A 19,302-nucleotide genomic window follows, 5' to 3' on the forward strand; every position below is an offset into this window, starting at 1 on the left:
TTAAGGACAATGAGGATCATTTAATCTCTTCTTTACATTACACTGCCAACACCTCTGATGGAATCAGAGATAGCTAATGATTTTAATTGTGGAAATACAAGAAACCGCAGATGCTTGAATCTTGAGCAAAACACAAAGTGCTGGAGGAACTCAGCATGTCAGGCAACATCTTAGGAGGGAATGGACAGGCGATATTTCAGGTTGTGACCCTTCTTCAGACTTTAATTCTGGATTTTAGGACATTGAGCATAAGATACGATTATGCGAGTCCATTGGTCAGGCTTTTACTGGTTTAGTGGGTGGGGCAGAACTCCAAATCGAGACACAAATATACAGATATTCATGGGTCAAATTTTCATTGGCTTGACTCGATTTTGCGATTTGTGAATCCACTGCCTGGTGGTCTGTCCAATTTTAATCATCACGTGGTTCAGTGTGTGTCTTTCCATTACAATTGATTGGCTTACTACGTCATCTCAGAAGGGAGTTAAAAGTCAATCAACCGCACTCCTCTTTTCCCAGAGTCGGACTAGGGTAAAGGCGTCAGATTTCCTTCCCTCAAGGTATTTATACACTAGATGAACTTGTTGACGATCTGACAGTTACATGGTCAATATTACCACGGATGGTTAATTTTTAACTTGCAATATCCACATTACTAAATTAACTGGCTATGTTATCTAGCTGTCATGACTGCATTTAGGTTGCCAGGTGCTGTATTGCAGCAAATAATCATGTCTAGATTTTTACTTTAAATTTAAAATAAACCGGTTGCCACTTGTTTCAGAATAACCAATGTTAGTAGATAAAGGGTATCACTTTGGTGATGTGCTGGATTTATATGATAGTCTTTTTTAATAATGTTATTACTCTTGATTATGAATGTGTAACTTTATTAAATTATTTTCCAAAGTCATTGAAATTGCTGTTCAAATCAGTTAAGTGATTGCACAGAGAATTGTTAACCAAATACAAAAACCTCTGCACTAGTTTAATTTTTCTTTTGAAGGGCATACATCTCCCTCTAATGTGTTTGGTCAGGGCCAATTGCTGCAATCGCCATCCAAAGCAGAAGCACTGCACCTCAACAACAGTCTTCGGGCCTATTCCTTTGAAACCTCTGGCTGTCTTGACATAACAGGTGCATTTATATTGTAATAAATCTTTCATTATTAATCCTGACTGATAGTTGACTGACTAAAATAACTTGTATTACTGATAATCAAAATAGACAACATCTACAGCAGCTTAACCACCACTGCGCCTACTCCCCCTCAAACCACCTGCCCCCCCCCCTTATCCTGCCAACCCCTGTCTCAGTTCTCCCCAGTCTCCCCGACCAACCTCTCTGAACTCCTCACAGGAATGAAAACTGCCACCTGCACTCTGGACCCCATCCCCTCCAGCTTTGTCAAGGCCTGCCTTCCTGCTCTCTCTCCACTTATCACTGCAACAATAAACTCCTCCCTGTCCACTGGCATCGTCCCACCATCCCTCAAAATCGCTGCTGTCACCCCTATTCTGAAGAAACCTGGACTCAACCCTGACACCCCAAACAACTTCAGACCAATCTCCAACCTACCCTTTCTGTCCAAAGTTTTGGAACGCGCTGTAGCCTCTGAACTCAAACATCACCTCTCTGCCAATAACCTGTACGAAACATTCCAATCCGGATTCCGCTCCAACCACAGTACTGAAACTGCACTCCTCAAAATCACCAACGACCTTTTCCTCTCCTCTGACGCTGGCAACCTCAACATTCTCACCCTCCTCAACCTCAGCGCCGCCTTTGACACCATCAATCACTCCATCCTCCTCACCCGACTTGAAACCACCTATATCATCACCGGCACTGCCCTCTCTTGGATCAAATCATACCTCTCCGACAGGCACCAGTTCATCTCCATTAATAACTGCAAATCCCCCACCCCTCCCCCAAGGTGTCCCCCAAGGTTCAGTTCTCGGCCCCCTCCTCTTCATCCTGTACCTGTTCCCCCTAGGTCACTTAATCCGCCGTCATGGTCTCCAATTCCACTGCTTCGCCGATGATATCCAGCTCCTCATCTCCACCAAGTCAATCTCCACCGTTACACACTCTATCCTGACAAATTGCATCACTGAAATAAAATCAATTTCCTCAAACTAAACTGTGACAAATCCGAAATCATCATCATTGGACCAAAAACGCCCACCAAATCCACCCACAACTTCACCCTCAACATTAACGGTTTCTCAGTATCCACCTCCCCTCACATCCGGAATCTTGGTATCATCTTTGATCAAACCCTCTCCTTCGACAAACACACTAAACACATCACCAAGACAGCCTTCTTCCACCTCAAAAACATCGCCCGTCTCCGTCCATCCGTCTCCTCCACAGCTGCAGAAACCCTCATCCACCCCTTCATCACCTCCCGACTGGACTACTGTAACATGGTTCACCCTCAAAAATCATCAATAAACTCCAATACATCCAGAACTCCGCTGCCCGTCTACTCACCCACTCCCCGATCCATGACCATATTACCCCCGTCCTTTACAAGCTCCACTGGCTCCCCATCGCCCAGAGAATCCAGTACAAAATCCTCCTCATGACCTACAAAGCCCTCCATAACCTGGCCCCATCCTACCTGACTGACCTCCTCCGCAGACACACTCCCACCCGCACCTTCCGCTCTGCTGCTGCCAACCTCCTGTCCCCCCCCATCCGGACCAAACTCAGATCCTGGGGGGACAGGGCTTTCTCCATCGCTGCTCCCACCCTCTGGAACTCACTACCTCAAACCATCAGAGACTCCTCCTCACTCACCACATTCAAAACATCACTTAAGACTCACCTGTTCAACACTGCCTTCAACCACTGACCGTCGCTTCTCCTTATCCTTCCTTTTTTTGTTAGTTTATTTATTTATTTTTATGTTTTACTTACTCTGTAAAGCGTCTTTGAGTTTCCAGAAAAGAGCTATACAAATGAAATGTATTATTATTATTATTATGATAATCTAAATTTTTTCAATGCGTTCGTGGAAAGTGTTTCAATATCCTTGAGTTCCAAAGGTGAATTGAAACGTGTCCATTTTTACAAGTCTAGGGGCTGAGTTTCGTTTTCCTTCACAGTGAAAAATATAATTTAAGTTCTGTAACCATAAAATAATAGTTTCATGTGTTGATACACTGCCCAATCATTTTACGGTTGATATTTTCATCGTAGCAATAGCCAACTATGGCAGCCCAGTGATATTCTTAGATTTAAATCCTATTTGTAGCTGCACTGCTTACACTTTGATCTTTCATTATTAAATACTGTTGGTTGAATTGAGGTAGGGTTGTGCAGTGTGGTTCAAAAACTTGATGGTAGATAGGAAGAAGCTGTTCTTGAACCTGGAGCTAACAGTTCTCTGGCTCCTGTACCTTCCTACAACTTTTCCACTATTTTTTAAGCGCTTCTGATGATCACAGACATTAGAGTTAAGGTCGGAGTTTCTAAATGTCAGAAACACTTAAATAGCTAAAATATATGTATATTATTAAATTAAAACCTAAAAAAATATTCATTTAAAACTTCAAATTAATTAAAATTATTAAATTGCATAATGTTTTAAAATTAAAAAATAATACAAACTTCTCAGCTTCACTTACCTTCACATTTCAATCCAGATCAGTATATCTGGCTCCTCTGTTTTGTACCTTTCTCAATTGCATTTACACTGAATGCCAGCGTACAGCCATGAAAGAAAAGAACGTTAATCTGCAGATTGGAATTAACTGACACCTCTGCTCTGCTGATTGGGTAGTGGCTTGCACAATTTGGCTCATAATTCTTATGTAGGTTAAACTGGACATGTTTATCTGTCAGCAGGTATTTATTTCTCAAAATGCTGGAGTAACTCAGCAGGTCAGGCAGCATCTCAGGAGAGAAGGAATGGGTGACATTTCGGGTCGAGACCCTTCTTCAGACTGATATATCTGTAATATCTGTCAGCAGTGTTGACTTAAGATCGCCACACTTTCACAAGTTGCAATTAAATTTTTTTAAAAAAATACTGTCATTTAGATAATTAGTGTTAAGGATTGTTTATTTTTATTATAAAAAACACAGGTTTTCGTAAAATCATGATGTTTTGATCATTGTCATTGCTTCTGTTAAACACCTTCTGAGATAATGTGTAGAAAATATATACCATTTGGATGAAAAACAGATTTTTTTTTTTGTTTCATTCCTGCAGCTACTTTGCCAAGAAGTATCAGTTATATTGGCATAGAGAGCCAACATGAGGCAGAGTAAGTATTCTACAGATTATAACTCTCTTTGTACGTTTAAAAGCCTTCATAGAATGTGAAAAGATAATATTACAAAATATCACACTTGGTCTCCAAGGCATGATATGCATATGCCACAATCAATTGCATCCCTGATATTGTCTATAAAGTATGTTGGACACAGTGAAAGCTTCCGGAAAAGCAAGGATAATATTTCACATTTTATAAGATAATTGAATACACAATACTGTGGCGCGTTGGTAGTGGCCCGAAATAAAGGCAAGGAGCCGGGTATTTTGGGGGCGTTATGGTTTATTACACGGTTATCAGACAGGTCGAGTCTGCCGGAATGGCTTTGCGCCCAAAACCTTGTCCTTATATATGTAGTACCGGACCGCCCCCCTGGACTGGTCCATTTCCGTGCCGAGGGGTCGGTAGTGGTATGGCCCGACCCTTGGGAGCCGCCACAATACAATATATTTTCTGGTTGGTGCAGGAAGTAAATCTTCCCATCATCTTGAGAAGAATAAAATTAAATTTAACAATTGACCCCAAATTATTGGTATTTACGCCCAGTCCCAAGCATTCTGTTTAAGTTACATAATGTCATCAGTTTCACAACTTTCTACAGTTCTATGATTCACAAAGAACCAATTCTGGAGATACAGTGAAAAGCTATTGTTTGCATGCTATCTATTTAACTTAATAACTATCTAAATAATCACAAACAAGTACAACAGATAGAGCAAAAAGAAAAATACCCGAGTACAGAACATAGTTTTCAGCATTGTAGATTACAGTTACAGAGAAAAAGTCCAATGTCTACAATAAGGTAGGTTGGACGATTGGAACTACACTTTAGCTTATGGGAGAACTGTTCAGAAGTCTGATAACAGAGGGGAAGTTGCTGCTCCTGAATCTGGTGATGTATGCTTTCAAACTTTATTATCTTCTGCCTGATGGAGGTTGGAAAAGAGGGAATAACCAGGGTTAAATGGTCCTTTGCAAAAGTACATGGATAGGAAAGGTTTAAAGGGACATGGGCCAATGCAGGTAGATAGGGCTAGCATAGATAGGGCATCTTGGTGAGCATGGGCATGTTGGGCATCTTTCTATGCGGTATGACTCTATTAATTTGACTATGTTGGCTGCTCTCCTGAGACAGCAGGAAGTGTAGATGGTGTCCTTGGTGAGGAGTCTGGTCTGTGCGATGGACAGGGCGACATCTGCAACTCTGCAATTTCTTGCCGTGTTGCACAGAGTTGCTTCTAAATCAAGCTGTGTACAACCCAATAGTATGCTTTGTACAGTGCATCTGTACAAGTTGGTAAGAATCATTTGAGACATGCCAAACTTCCTTAGTCTTCTGCAGAAGTAGATGCATTGGTGTGTTTTTTTAGTGGTAGCTTCAATGTGGGTGGACCAGGACATATTATCATATCATATCATATATATACAGCCGGAAACAGGCCTTTTTGGCCCTCCAAGTCCGTGCCGCCCAGCGATCCCCGTACATTAACACTATCCTACACCCACTAGGGACAATTTTTACATTTTACCCAGCCAATTAACCTACATACCTGTACGTCTTTGGAGTGTGGGAGGAAACCGAAAATCTCGGAGAAAACCCACGCAGGTCACGGGGAGAACGTACAAACTCCTTACAGTGCAGCACCCGTAGTCAGGATCGAACCTGAGTCTCCGGCGCTGCATTCGCTGTAAAGCAGCAACTCTACCGCTGTGCTACCTGGGGACCTGAAACTCTCAACCATTTCCACTTCAGCATCATTGATGTTGATTGCGGCATGTACTGCATCATGCTTCCCGAAATCAATATCTACCTGTAGCTCCTTTGTCTTGTCCTTTGTATTGTTACCCATCCTTAATGATCGTGGTCCGTGAGTCAGAAATCTGAGGATCCAGTTGAGAAGGGGGCTGTTGACTCTTAGGTCCAAGAGTTTGGAGATGAGTTTGGATGTGATTACTAGGCCACTAATACTTGATCAAAAATGATACGTATGATCCTGCAGCTTTTATAATTGGACAAAATAAAACAGTCTCTAGGTTCCAATGAAGAGTCATTATCTGGACGTTGTTTCCCTGTCCAGTTGAATATCTCTGATTAACATAAATCTATCAATTTGAAACTTAAAAGTAACAAAATATCCAGCAGCAACTGTTACATATCTCTGTCCTTTTTCAAATAACGCTATGAGATATTAAATAATAATTTAAACTGACATAACAAGTCTCATTCAACACCATGCACCTCCAATATGTAAGTAATTATCATCTTAATTCCTACCTCAAGTTTGTGAATCAAGCATTAACGCTATTGTTTGGAGATGTGAGACACTTTTAGCTGTACTAGGAATTCAATACAAAGCTGGAGAGAATTTTGAAAAAGATAGTCCCTTTGCTACATTTGAATAAGTTATTGATGTAGATAAAATATGAGAAATGCCTCATGTTGAACTCAATCAAACAAATAGAAAAAAAATCATTTCTTCCCTGCAAATTATATTTAAGAAATAAAAAATAAAATAAAAAATAAAAAATAAAAAAAATATTATATTTTCAGGTAAGTAGATCCATTGATATTTTCATTGTCAGGCGAGTACTGAGATTGTGCTAACTATCTCTAGTTATTGATCAGAAGGACAAAAGATTTCACTCATTCAAATAAGCTGCTTATATATTTAAGCTACGAAAGTAGAAAATGTGTTGACCACGGTTTTATTTTACAGACATGGAAGAAAGGCAAGGCAATCAAATACCAAACCTAGACCAGGTAATTGAGTTTTATTTGAAGATATAATTACTATAAAGTGACTAATTAATATTATAATTATTCAATACTTGTTGAAACTTCTTTGTCTTGCTTGTTTAGATCTCTTTCAACTAGGCTTACTTCTACCATTACCTTCAATGGGCATCAGAGCTTGCTCGAAAAGAACAGGAAATTCCATAAGCTCAGGGTGGCAGTGTCATAGTCTGCCAGATGTAGTGCTGCGAAGACTTAAGGACCATGGTAGTTATGTGAAATTAGTCAAGGAGAACTAATGAGGGAAAAATATATAAATACAAGATAACATTAGAAGGCATTTAATATTTATTAGAGCCATACAAATAATGTATTCAGATTGGAATGATTTATGAACTTGTTTGAGTTTGCCGAGGAGGTGACAAAGGTGATCAATTAGGGTACAGCAGTGAATGTTGATTTTAGTAAGACATTTGAAAAGTCCCTCATGTTAGGTAGGTTGATCCAGGAGATTAAAGATGCATGGGATCCATATTGACTTGGTCATTTGGATTCGGAACTGGCTCACTGGTAGAAGATAGAGGGTTATAGTGAAAGCATTTTATTCTGGCTGGAGATTTGTGACCAATGGAATTCCACAGAGATCTGCGCTGGGATATATTTGTAAGTGCCTTGGATTTAAATGTAGATAGGTTGGTTCGTACGTTTGCAATCAACACCAAAATTGGTGGAACTGCGGAGAGTGAGGAAGACTGTCATAGTATATAGTGGGCTGTAGAGTAGCAATGGCAGATGGAGTTTAATCCGAGCAAGTGTGAGGTATCGCAGTTTGGGAGGTCAAATGTAAGTGGAAAGTGTACAGTTAAATGGGATGGCTCTCAATAGCATTTCAGAGGAACGTCTAGAGGGATTTTATGGTCCAAGCTTACAGGTTCCAGAAAGTGACAAGTAGATAGAATGGTAAGGAAGGCATATGTTCAGGGCAATGAATATAAGAGTTAGGAAGCCATGTTGCATTTTATAGAACTTAGGTTAGGCCACATTTGTAGTCTTGTGTGCAATTCTGGTCGCCCCATTACAGGAAGGATGTGGAGGCATTGGAAAAGGCGCAAAACAGGTTTACCGGAATGCTCCCTAGATTAAAGGATATTAGCTATGAGGAAAGTTTGGACAAACGTGGATTGCTTTCTCTAGAGCGTCAGAGGCCAAGAGGAGACCTGATATAAGTATATACATTTATTGTGTAGCATGGAACTTTAAAGGAAATGTCTGGGACAAGTTTATTTACACCGAGAGTGGTGGTTGCTTGGAACGTGCTGCCTAGGGTGGTGTTGGTGGTGCCATTTATATAGGCATATGGATATGCAGGGAATGGAGGGATATGGTCACATGTCATCAGAGGAGATTTGTTTAATTGAACATTTGTGCAGCATGGACATTGTGGGCCGAAGGGGCTATTTCTGTGCTGTACTGTTCTATGTTAGATAGAGCTCTTAATGATAGCGGAGTCAGGGGGTATGGGGAGAGGGCAGGAACGGGATACTGATTGTGGATGATCAGCCATGATCACATTGAATGGCGGTACTGGCTCGAAGGGCCGAATGGCCTACTCCTGCACCTATTGTCTATTATTCAAATAGAGCTCCATCCCATACACTGCAATTTAAGTGTGTGGATTCTGGGCAAAACTTAGGAGTGGATGAAAGATTGGCTTCAGGATAGAAAAGGATGGGTACTGGTTAGTAATGCTAGAACTCATTATTGGGACGACTAATGTTTTTCTAGTTTGAAAACTCAATGCAGAGTGGTAACATTTTGCAAGCAATAGACAATAGCAATATCATAATAATATGGTACTGTGGAATAGGAAGTAACTCAGAATTTAGAAAATGAATTGTTACTATGTGAATGGGATGTGGAATGGCTATATTAGTTTAATACAGGTATTGTAGGAAAATAAGAAAAATATAGCAGTGAACTTGATTGAAATAGTAAAGGATAAACAGTTCATGGGAGTCCCCATAGAAACAATGCTAATGTTCAAACAATGCGCAGCAACACAGAATGTATTTGGATATGTACGGAATTAAAATAGTTTACCCTGTAGTTAGTTTCCTGAAGATAATTTCTAATAATGCTCCACTGTAAATCATTTAAACAATGGAACGTATTAAAATATTATTTGTGATGCACTTCTAATATTTTTTAATTGGCAGAAGGCTGCAGTCACAATTAAACATGCACGTAACCTTCCAATGGAATGGATTATGTATTTTCAAAATTTCCGTAACAAGCAATCTACGATCAATAAATTTGGAGGATCATTCATAACTCACTGGGAAGAGTTTTTTGTTTTAATGGAATGCTGTCCCATCACTGTTTGAAACCAGTCTTCTTCAAAATGTGAAGTAACAATATTACTTTTAATATAAATTCATATGGCAATCTCTGACAAAATCTGTTTTGTACTATTTTCATACATTTACTTATGTATACTACTCTGATAATTTTCGATCATAAAATCGTAACCTGTCTACTTGGAATTCCTCTAATCTGATTTATGGCATTCTCATTGAAAGCATCTGCAGGAATAGCAGTCTCTCAACGGAAAGTACGCCAAATTAGTGACCCAATTCAACAGATTCTCATCCAGCTGCACAAAATCATATATATTACACAGGTATGTGGTTGATTCATTGTGTTATTTTATTACAACCATAACATTTAAATCCTTATGGTTTTAATTTTGAACAAATGTTATTCAACCCATGGATTTATTTTCTAAAATGCTTTGCTTCCACGTATTGTGATTAGTGATCATTGGCGGTATCTTTCTGAAGATGATCTTTTTCCCCTTTATCTTCTCACTAGAGATACAAAGATCATTTAAATTTTTATTTCATAAAAGTTTATAATAATTGTTAAGAGTCCAATATGTTAATTTGTTTGTCAGGGCAGAAAATTATACATAGTTCCACCATTTCAGGGCACCATTATGTTTGGCTCACATGGCTTCAAAGGTGTTTGTAATTGCTCAGGTGCGTAATAATTGCCTCCTTAATGCAGGTATAAGAGAGCTATGGACAATAGGTGCAGTAGTAGGCCTTTTGGCCCTTCGAGCCAGCACCGCCATTCACCGTGATCATGGCTGATCATCCACAATCAGTACCCCATTCCTGCCTTCTCCCCATATCCCTTGACTCCACTATCATAAGAACTCTATCTAACTCTCTCTTGAAAGCATCAAGGGAATTGGCCTCCACTGCCTTCTGAGGCAGAGAGTTCCACAGATTTACAACTCTCTGAGTGAAATGGTTTTTCCTCATCTCCGTTCTAAATGGCCCACCCCTTATTCTTAAACTGTAGCCCCTGGTTCGGGACTCCCCCAACATCGGGAACATGTTTCCTGCCTCTAGCATCTCCAACCCCTTAATAATCGTATATGTTTCAATAAGATTCCCTCTCATCCTTCTAAATTCCAGAGTTCACAAGCCCAGTCACTCTAGTCTTTCAACATATGACAGTCCCGCCATTCCGGGCATTAACCTCGTGAACCTACGCTGCACTCCCTCAATAGTAAGAATGTCCTTCCTCAAATTTGGAGACCAAAACTGCACACAATACTCCAGGTGTGGTCTCACTAGGGCCCTGTACAACTGCAGAAGGACCTCTTTGCTCCTATACTTTTGTTATGAATGCCAACATTCCATTAGCTTTCTTCATTGCCTGCTGTAGCTGCATGCTTACTTTCAGTGACTGATGAACTAGGATACCGAGATCTCGTTGTACCTCCCCTTTTCCTAACGTGACACCATTCAGATAATAATCTGCCTTCCTGTTCTTACCACCAAACTGGATAACCTCGCATTTATCTACATTAAACTGCATCTGCCATGCATCTGCTCACTCATGTTGTACTTCGTGGTCCGGTATCTGTTATACCTTTGTTATGACTCTGGACGGACCACAAGTACACGTGTTTAAAAGGTTATAATGCTGGAGCTTAAATCCAGACTGTTTATTCCACGGCCACCTGGAACCAGAGTGACCACCTAATCACCTCATTCCCTTACATACACGTTACTACACAGGCAAACAAAGTAGTCTTTGTGATACAACAAAGTAGTCCCTGCAATATCACAACAACTCACACAACCTGTCCAAGTCACTCTGTATCCTCATAGCATCCTCCTCACACTTCACACTGCCACCCAGCTTTATGTCATCTGCAAATTTGCTAATGTTACTTTTAATCCCTTCATCAGGAATGGAACAGGAATGGGATAGGGAATTAAAATGAAAGGAAACAGGAAGCTCGGGGTAATCCTTGCAGACTGGATGAAGGTGTTCTGCAAATCAGTCGCCCAACCTGTGTTTGGTTTGATAGAGCAAACCATGAACAACAAATTAAATAACTTGATAGAAAGTAATTGCATATGAATTTTTGCTTCACCTGGAGGGACACTTTAGGTCCCCAGATATCGAGCAAAGAATAAGGAATTGCATGATTGGTGGAAATGGAAAAACAGGTCTGCAAGTCATGAAGGGAATTGTCCCTTCGGAATGCCAAAAATGGAGGGGAAGGGAAAATGATGTTGGTGAAATCTCTCATTGAGCAGAATTCAATGATCCATTGAAAGTAAAGTTTTATTTTGGGGAAGGGGATAGTGTTGCAGGAAGGGGAGGAACAAGAGGAACCTTATCTATGTTTTGGCTGAGAGGAGTGAGGGTGAAAACAGGTGCGGGACTGGCGGGGAATCAGTGGTTAAGGGAAAAGGAAGACATTCTCAAGCTCACAGAACGGTCTCTGCACATCCATCTGCAACTGGATCCTCAACAGACCACGATCTGTAGAAATTGGCAGCAACATTTCTTCCTCGATAGCCATCAGCATAGGAGCACCTCAAGGCCACATGCTCGCCCCCCTGCTCTACTCACTCTATACTCATGACTATGTAGCTGGGTACAGTTCCACCTCTAGCTTCAAATTTGCCGATGACACCACTGTTGGACAAATTACAGATGCCAATGAGTCAGAGTATAGGAGGAAGATCGATCAACTGACCAGATGATGCCAGACAACAACCTTGCTCTCATCATCAGTAAAACCAAGGAACTGATCGTTGACTTCGGAAGAGGAAGGTTGAGGATTCACAAACCTGTGTTCATCGACAGAACAGTGGTAAAGAGAGTCAAAATTCCTGGCTGTGCATATCTCTGAAGATCTATCCTGGGCCCAGCACATTGTTACAATCATAAATAAAGCCCATGATATCTCAATGAATAGGAAATTCCTCGGTGCAATCCCCTCATTTATATTCCTGCAATCTATTCTCACAACTTTGGTCTCCATTTTATCACTGACCTTACTTTCCTCTCCTGTCCACCCTTTTATTTCATTTAAAACTCAAGTGCATTTTCACTTTTCTAGTTTTGGTGCAAGGCCATTGACCTGAAAGGTTACCTGTTTAAAATCTAATCTTATTTCATGATTAAAATATCCTAATGTTTTAGCTCATTCATTTGTAAATTATGAGCCATGAACATATTGGCTGATAATATAGGTGATCATGGTGACTGTGAGTAGCTTTTGTTTTATGAGAATGTTGCCAGGACTTGAGAACCTGAGCTACAGAGAAAGGTTGGGCAGGCTAGGACTTGGAGTGCAGGAGGCTGAGAGGTGATTTTATAGAGGTGCATAAGATCATGAGGAAAATAGATAGGGTAAATGCACAGCGTCTTCTACCCAGAGTTGGGGAATCAAGAACCAGGGTACATAGATTTAAGTGCAAGGGGAATGATTTAATAGGGCACTTGAGGGTCAATTCTTTTCACAATAGGTGGTGGATATAAGGAATGTGTTGCCAGAGGATAGTGGTGGCAGGTACTATAACAACATGTGAAAGACATATGAACATGTACATGGCTAGGGAAGGTTTAAAGGAATATGGGCTAAACGCAGGCAGGTGGGGCTAATGTAGATGGGCATCTTGGTCAGCATGGGCAAGTTGGGCCGAAGGGCCTATTTCTGTGTTGTATGACTCTATGACCTTGAAAAGATATCCAGGGATTAAAGGTTGTCATATCACACAGGTCAGTACATCCGTTCAATATGAATACATTCTGAAACAGTTCTTGGCTTGATATTGAAATGCCAAAACAAAACAGCTAATTAATATGGAGGTTGGCACCATCAGGCTTGCAGAGTGAATGTAATTTGAATTTGAATGTTGTAAAGTATGAGGTGAATTAACTACAGAAATAGGAATAACGAGTCAAATTATTCTTCAGCACATGAGTAACAAAATGGAGCAGATCTGTAAATATAGATGCATAACCATTTATAATAGATTAGATTCATTGAATTGTTATGGCACAGACATAAAGTCTATGGTTGCAAGGCTGAACCAATAATTCATTATTTGTACCTGCTGAATCACAGTTCACTTCCAGACAGGCAAATCCTTCCATTTAGATTTGGATTCCAACCAAATGCCGAATTAGGAAAAAGCATTACTCTAATTGCACCACATTGTACAGTCAATGAAAATTCATGTTTGAATTTTGTTTTAAATCTTAATACATTAGAACAGTCCATGGATGTACTATCTTAATTCAGATGTTTCCTAATTATAGATAATAACTTTGGGCATTAACTTGCTGTGCAATAATTTTGTTTCACATAAACTATGATGCAAGATGGGATGGTCCTGCACTAATAAGCCATTTTGAAATATGTGATGCATTCCATGATCAACTGTGTTCAATGCTATTGAAACAAATAGCAAGGCCACAATACGTATTTTGTCTTATAATGTAAAATAATTAAATCAATATCATCAGACTTTTATGTCAAGGCATTCTACAGATTTTTATATTATTTAACTGAATTAACGTGAAGCTCTCAAATTCTAATTACGATATTCCTCTCTCTACACAGCTTCCACCTACTTTACATCACAACTTTCGAAAAAGTGTAATTGAGAGATTTAAAAAATCATTATTCAGTCCACAGAGCAATCCTTGCAACTTGAAAGCAGAACTTAAAAAGGTTTGTTGTTATAACACTGATAAAATAATGTGATGCAAATCTTGGAAATAAAAAATTCAGAAATTTCAAACATACTTCTGAGCCATAAATCTTCTAAGCCAAGGGAAAGTATGAAGTGCAATTTCACAAAATATAGAAGTCAAGAAGCCTCTGGCCATATTACTAATGTGCAAAGTATTGAATTGTGTGCAATGTGTAATCTGTTCACAGAGCTATAGGGAGAGGTTGAACAGGCTGGGACACTATTCCTTTCAGTTCAGGATGACGACGGGTGCTCTTATAGAGGTGTATAAAATCATGAGAGGAATAATTCAGGTAGACGCACAGAGTCTCTTGCCCACAATAGGGGAATCAAGAACCAGAGGTCATAGGTTTATGGTGAAGGGGGAAAATTTTCAATCTGAGGGGTAACTTTTTCCACACAAAGGATGGTGGGTGTATGGAACAGCTGCTAGAGGAGGTAGTTGAGGCAGGGACTATTGCAATGTTTAAAAAACAATTAAACCTGGATATAAGAAACAATCATGCATGAAACCTGGAAAGGACAGGTTTAGAGGGATATGGGCCAAATGCAGGCAGGTGGGACTAGTGTAGATGGGACATGTTGGTCAGTGTGGGAAGGTTGGGCCAAAGGGACTGTTTCCATGCTGTATGACACTATGTTTATGACAATTCAGTGAATTTTCTTAATATGCATTGCCAAATGACATTGGAATATTGTAGAAAAATAACAAAACAGTAAATTTTTATCTTGTATATTTTCACTTTCACATTTCTTCATACCACTTGAGATTCTTAAGAGAAATGTTACTGCCAAAATCACATCACAAACACATTTATTAAATTTAATGACAGCTTCTTCAAGGGTCTCCAGAACTGATTGAACTGAACTTCGTCACAGCAGACTGTAATTTAATGCGTCAGACATCCAGGGAGAATGCAGCATCCCCTGGAGACAGAGCAGGTAATAATCATTTAATCAACATCTACCTTATCTACAACATCTTACCCACAAAAAATGTTTACTTAACGAGTAACTATAGTATGTTTAGTAGAAGACACATATTTCAGCCACTGAGCCAGTTGGTGTGATGGATAGGAAATCAATCAAGTGGGCTACTTAGTCCTGGAAGTGTTAAGCCTTTTTTGTCAATGGAGCTCCACTCTCCTTTGGTACTCAACCAGCAGCAACTATTATACTACCATACTTAAATCTGCAAAAAGTGTTGCTCATACTTTATGAAATGTGCCCAAAATGAAAATCAGCTGTATTAAAAAAGGGTAGGTAATTTGTTCTGGTTGATGCTGCCCAGATAGCAAAAGCAAAAACTACCAGGTCCCTATTTGTTAATATGCCATTCAGCACATGCCAGCTGATTGTTTTATTACTGCTTATATTTATTTGCTATTCTATCATTTTGATTATTATTGTTGTTCCTGTAGTGAACGTGTACAGCTACGAATATGAGGAAGGAATAACATACGAGCAAATGCAGGCTAGTGTTATCTACATGTTTGTATATTAATGACTTACATTTAAGAAACTTAAGTAAAAAATATTTTCATTAATATTTGCCTGTATTATTTGAAAGGCAGGATATTTTAAATATTTGTTAACATTTGTTTGTTTCATGTATAGATGATGATTGAAGAAGTTCTTATTGAAAGTGGTTATTATGACATCCTAAACACAGTCAATAGGTAAGTTTGCGCACACACGCAGGAAAATTGTTAATCACAGAAATGTTTTGGGTCAGCTGGAGAATAAAAATACTCCACAATGACTTGATCCACTTCAAAGTTCCAGTTCTCATTGAGGTGAATGTCCAATCCAATTTGATAAAATAGTTCATTAGATATTTTATGGAAGCACTCTGCCTCAAATTTTATTTGTATTTTAGGGTAAAATAGTTCCAAGCTAGGCTTGCTATGTACTGGGAGGCAAAGACTACCACAGGGAAGAGACAAATGACGCTCCATTGTGCCTGCAGGTTAGGAAAAACAAATCCCCATCCCATGTTATGAAAGATAACCCTTACCAATAAGCATCCATTATCTGCTGTAATCCATTCTGATGCAAAGAGCCCATTTCCACAGCCACTCCCAGTCGTCGCCACCCTCGCATCTTTTACTCCAACTCTGCAATCAGCACCCCCCTTCATCCCTGTTTCCTTCACAAATGCAGTGACACCTTCAACTCCCAATATGATTTCCAATTTTCATGTGATCATCCAAGCCCAATGCCACATTACCACACTGACATATACACCCCTGTAATCCATTGTCCAAACTCCCTCAAGTTCACCTACACTTGCTCCCCCATGGTCCTGGCCCATACTTCACCATCTTCTCACTCACTTGTCACGGATGGGGTCAGGTGTTAATCTAAAACGTTTCCCCTCACCTTAAAGCTGTGCCCTCTACTTTTAGACTCCCTTATCCTGGCAAATGGTCACAATTTACCTTATCTATGTCCCTCATGATCTCGTATGGTTCCCTAAGGTCACTCAGCCTACGATATTGCTGGGGAAAAAAGACCAAGCCTTCCAGCCTCTTCTTGTAACTCAAACCCTCCAGTAATGGTTGCACTGATGTGAATCTTTACTGCATTATTTTCAGCTAAATGACATGTCTTCCTGTAGGCAAGTGTGCCAAAAACTTTTACCACCCTGTGTACCTCTAACTGTGTTACCACTTTCAGGGAACTGTGTACCTATCTCCAGGTCTCTCTGTTCTTATAATACTCTCAATTCACTGAGCAAACCCTGTTCAGATTTAACTTCACAAAATATAACATTTTGCACTTGTCAGAATTAAATTCCATCCACCATTCCTTAGTCCTCTGTCCCATTTAATCTAGATCTTGTTATAATCTTAGACAACCTACTTCTCTGCCCACTGCACTACCAACTTTGATCTCATCTGCAAACTTATTAACCATGGCAACTACATTCTCAACCAAATTGTTGATATAGATAATAAACAACATGTATCCAGCATTGATCCCGGCAGCACAGACTTCTAATTTGGAAAGAAACTCTTGACTACCTCCATCTCCTATCAACAAGCCAATTTTGTATTCAATCTAGCTCATCCAGGATCCCCATGTGATCTAACCTTCCAGATCAGTCTACCAAGCAGGACATTATCAACAGTATCCATCAAATAGCTTCCACCATTGCCACACATTTATCTTTACTCCTCAATATGAATGACACCTCTACCCTGACCACAGATTAAGATAATACAGTACTTAATAGTAAAATACAGAACTGAATATTTTTTTTAAAGGAACTGCAGATGCTGATTTATACAAAAGATAGTCACAAAATGCTGGAGCAGAGTCTGAAGAAGGGTCCTGACTCGAAATATCACCTAAGCATTTTCTCCAGAGATGCTGCCTGGAGTTACTCCAGCATTTTGTGTCTATCTATATAACTGAAAGTTCTCAAAGTCTAACTTCATATTAAGATCTTTCAGTTTTCTATGGTGAAGTTTGCGATAATATTATGGCATTAGATTTAAATTACTAGCTATCAATCAGCATTAGCCCATTTGCCTTGAAACCACAGCATTATGAATTCAGAACCATCTCCAAAGACAAATATAGCATGTAAGGATTTTGGTGTTTGATCTGAGGATGAGATTGTATACTGATACCGTCTCAGTTTACCAATAAGTTTAACAATCCTTGGGAGAAGCAAAAATCATAAGTAATAAGGAGGAGCGAGTTATGTATCCTTCTAGCCTATACCATCATTCAGTAACTCGGTTTACAATATGGATAGAGGCCATTCGATCCATCGATTCCATATCTGCTAATTGGAAGAGCATTTTAGTTGGTTCCATTCTCCCATAGCCCTGCATTTTTCCCCCTTTCAAATTATTTGGTGAACACCACAGTTGAAACTTCTTTCATTATTACTCCTAGAAGAACATTCAAGATCCAAAATAACAGTTGTATGTAAAATAAAAGGTCTTTTTTGTGTCACTTTTGGTTCTCATACAAATTATCTCCAACTTTGTCCTGTGATCCTTTAATCCATAAACTGGGTACAGTTTATCTCAAGATTTTTAATACTTCCATCAGATTCCCTTTTAATCTCCTGTTCCAAGATATAAATCCCACTTTTTCAGATTCTTGACTTTGATTCCAGTGTTTTATACAGAGTCATCATGACTTCTTTGATCATGTACTTCATGTCTCAATTTATAAAGCCTGGATCCCATATGAATTTTTAAGTCTTCTCTCAATCTGGCCTTGCTATGTTCAATGATATGTGGATATACAGTGCCCTCCATAATGTTTGGGACAAAGACCCATCATTTATTGATTTGCCTCTGTACTCCACAATTTGAGATTTGTAATAGAAAAAAAATCACATGTAGTTAAAGTGCACATTGTCAGATTTTATTAAAGGGTATTTTTATACATTTTGGTTTCACCATGTAAAAATTACAGCTGTGTTTATACAAAGTCCCCCCATTTCAGGGCACCATAATGTTTGGGACACATGGCTTCACAGGTGTTTGTAATTGCCCAGGTGTGTTTAAATGCCTCCTTAATGCAGGTAAAAGAGAGCTCTCAGCACTGAGTCGTTCCTCCAGTCTTTCCATCACCTTTGGAAACTTTTATTGCTGTTTATCAACATGAGGACCGAAGTTGTGCCAATGAAAGTCAAGGAAGCTATTATGAGACTGAGAAACAAGAATAAAACTGTTAGACATCAGCCAAACCTTAGTCTTGCCAAAATCAACTGTTTGGAACATCATTAAGAAGAAAGAAAGCACTGGTGAGCTTACTAATCTCAAAGGGACTGGCAGGCCAAGGAAGACCTCCACAGCTGATGACAGAAGAATTCTCTCTATAATAAAGAAAAATCCTCAAAACACCTGTCTGACAGATCAGAAACAGTCTTCAGGAATCAGGTGTGGATTTGTCAATGACCACTGTCCGCAGAAGACTTCATGAACAGAAATACAGAGGCTATACTGCAAGATGCAAACCACTGGTTAGCCGCTAAAATATGATGGCCAGGATACAGTTTGCCAAGAAGTACTTAAAAGAGCAACCACAGTTCTGGAAAAAGGTCTTGTGGACAGATGAGACAAAGATTAACTTATATCAGAGTGGTGGCAAGAGCAAAGTATGGAAGAGAGAAGGAACTGCTCAAGATCCAAAGCATACTACCTTATCTGTGAAACAAGGTGGTGGGGGTGTTATGGC

The 19,302-nt window shown here is 39.5% G+C and overlaps 1 protein-coding gene across 1 annotated transcript in view; it reads left to right on the forward strand.

Annotated features, from left to right (window-relative positions):
- The window catches only part of nek10 (NIMA-related kinase 10), a 104,015-nt gene that overhangs the window by 78,513 nt on the left and 6,200 nt on the right, over window positions 1-19,302 (forward strand). Inside the window, exons 29-36 of the mRNA XM_078420782.1 lie at window positions 1,010-1,141; window positions 4,227-4,281; window positions 7,008-7,051; window positions 9,604-9,704; window positions 13,965-14,075; window positions 14,931-15,039; window positions 15,519-15,571; window positions 15,715-15,776. Coding sequence (XP_078276908.1) covers window positions 1,010-1,141; window positions 4,227-4,281; window positions 7,008-7,051; window positions 9,604-9,704; window positions 13,965-14,075; window positions 14,931-15,039; window positions 15,519-15,571; window positions 15,715-15,776 — 667 coding nt within the window. The remainder of the gene's footprint in view (window positions 1-1,009; window positions 1,142-4,226; window positions 4,282-7,007; window positions 7,052-9,603; window positions 9,705-13,964; window positions 14,076-14,930; window positions 15,040-15,518; window positions 15,572-15,714; window positions 15,777-19,302) is intronic.

This window comes from Rhinoraja longicauda, chromosome 2, assembly GCF_053455715.1.
Source record: "Rhinoraja longicauda isolate Sanriku21f chromosome 2, sRhiLon1.1, whole genome shotgun sequence".
Lineage (NCBI taxonomy): Eukaryota > Metazoa > Chordata > Chondrichthyes > Rajiformes > Arhynchobatidae > Rhinoraja > Rhinoraja longicauda.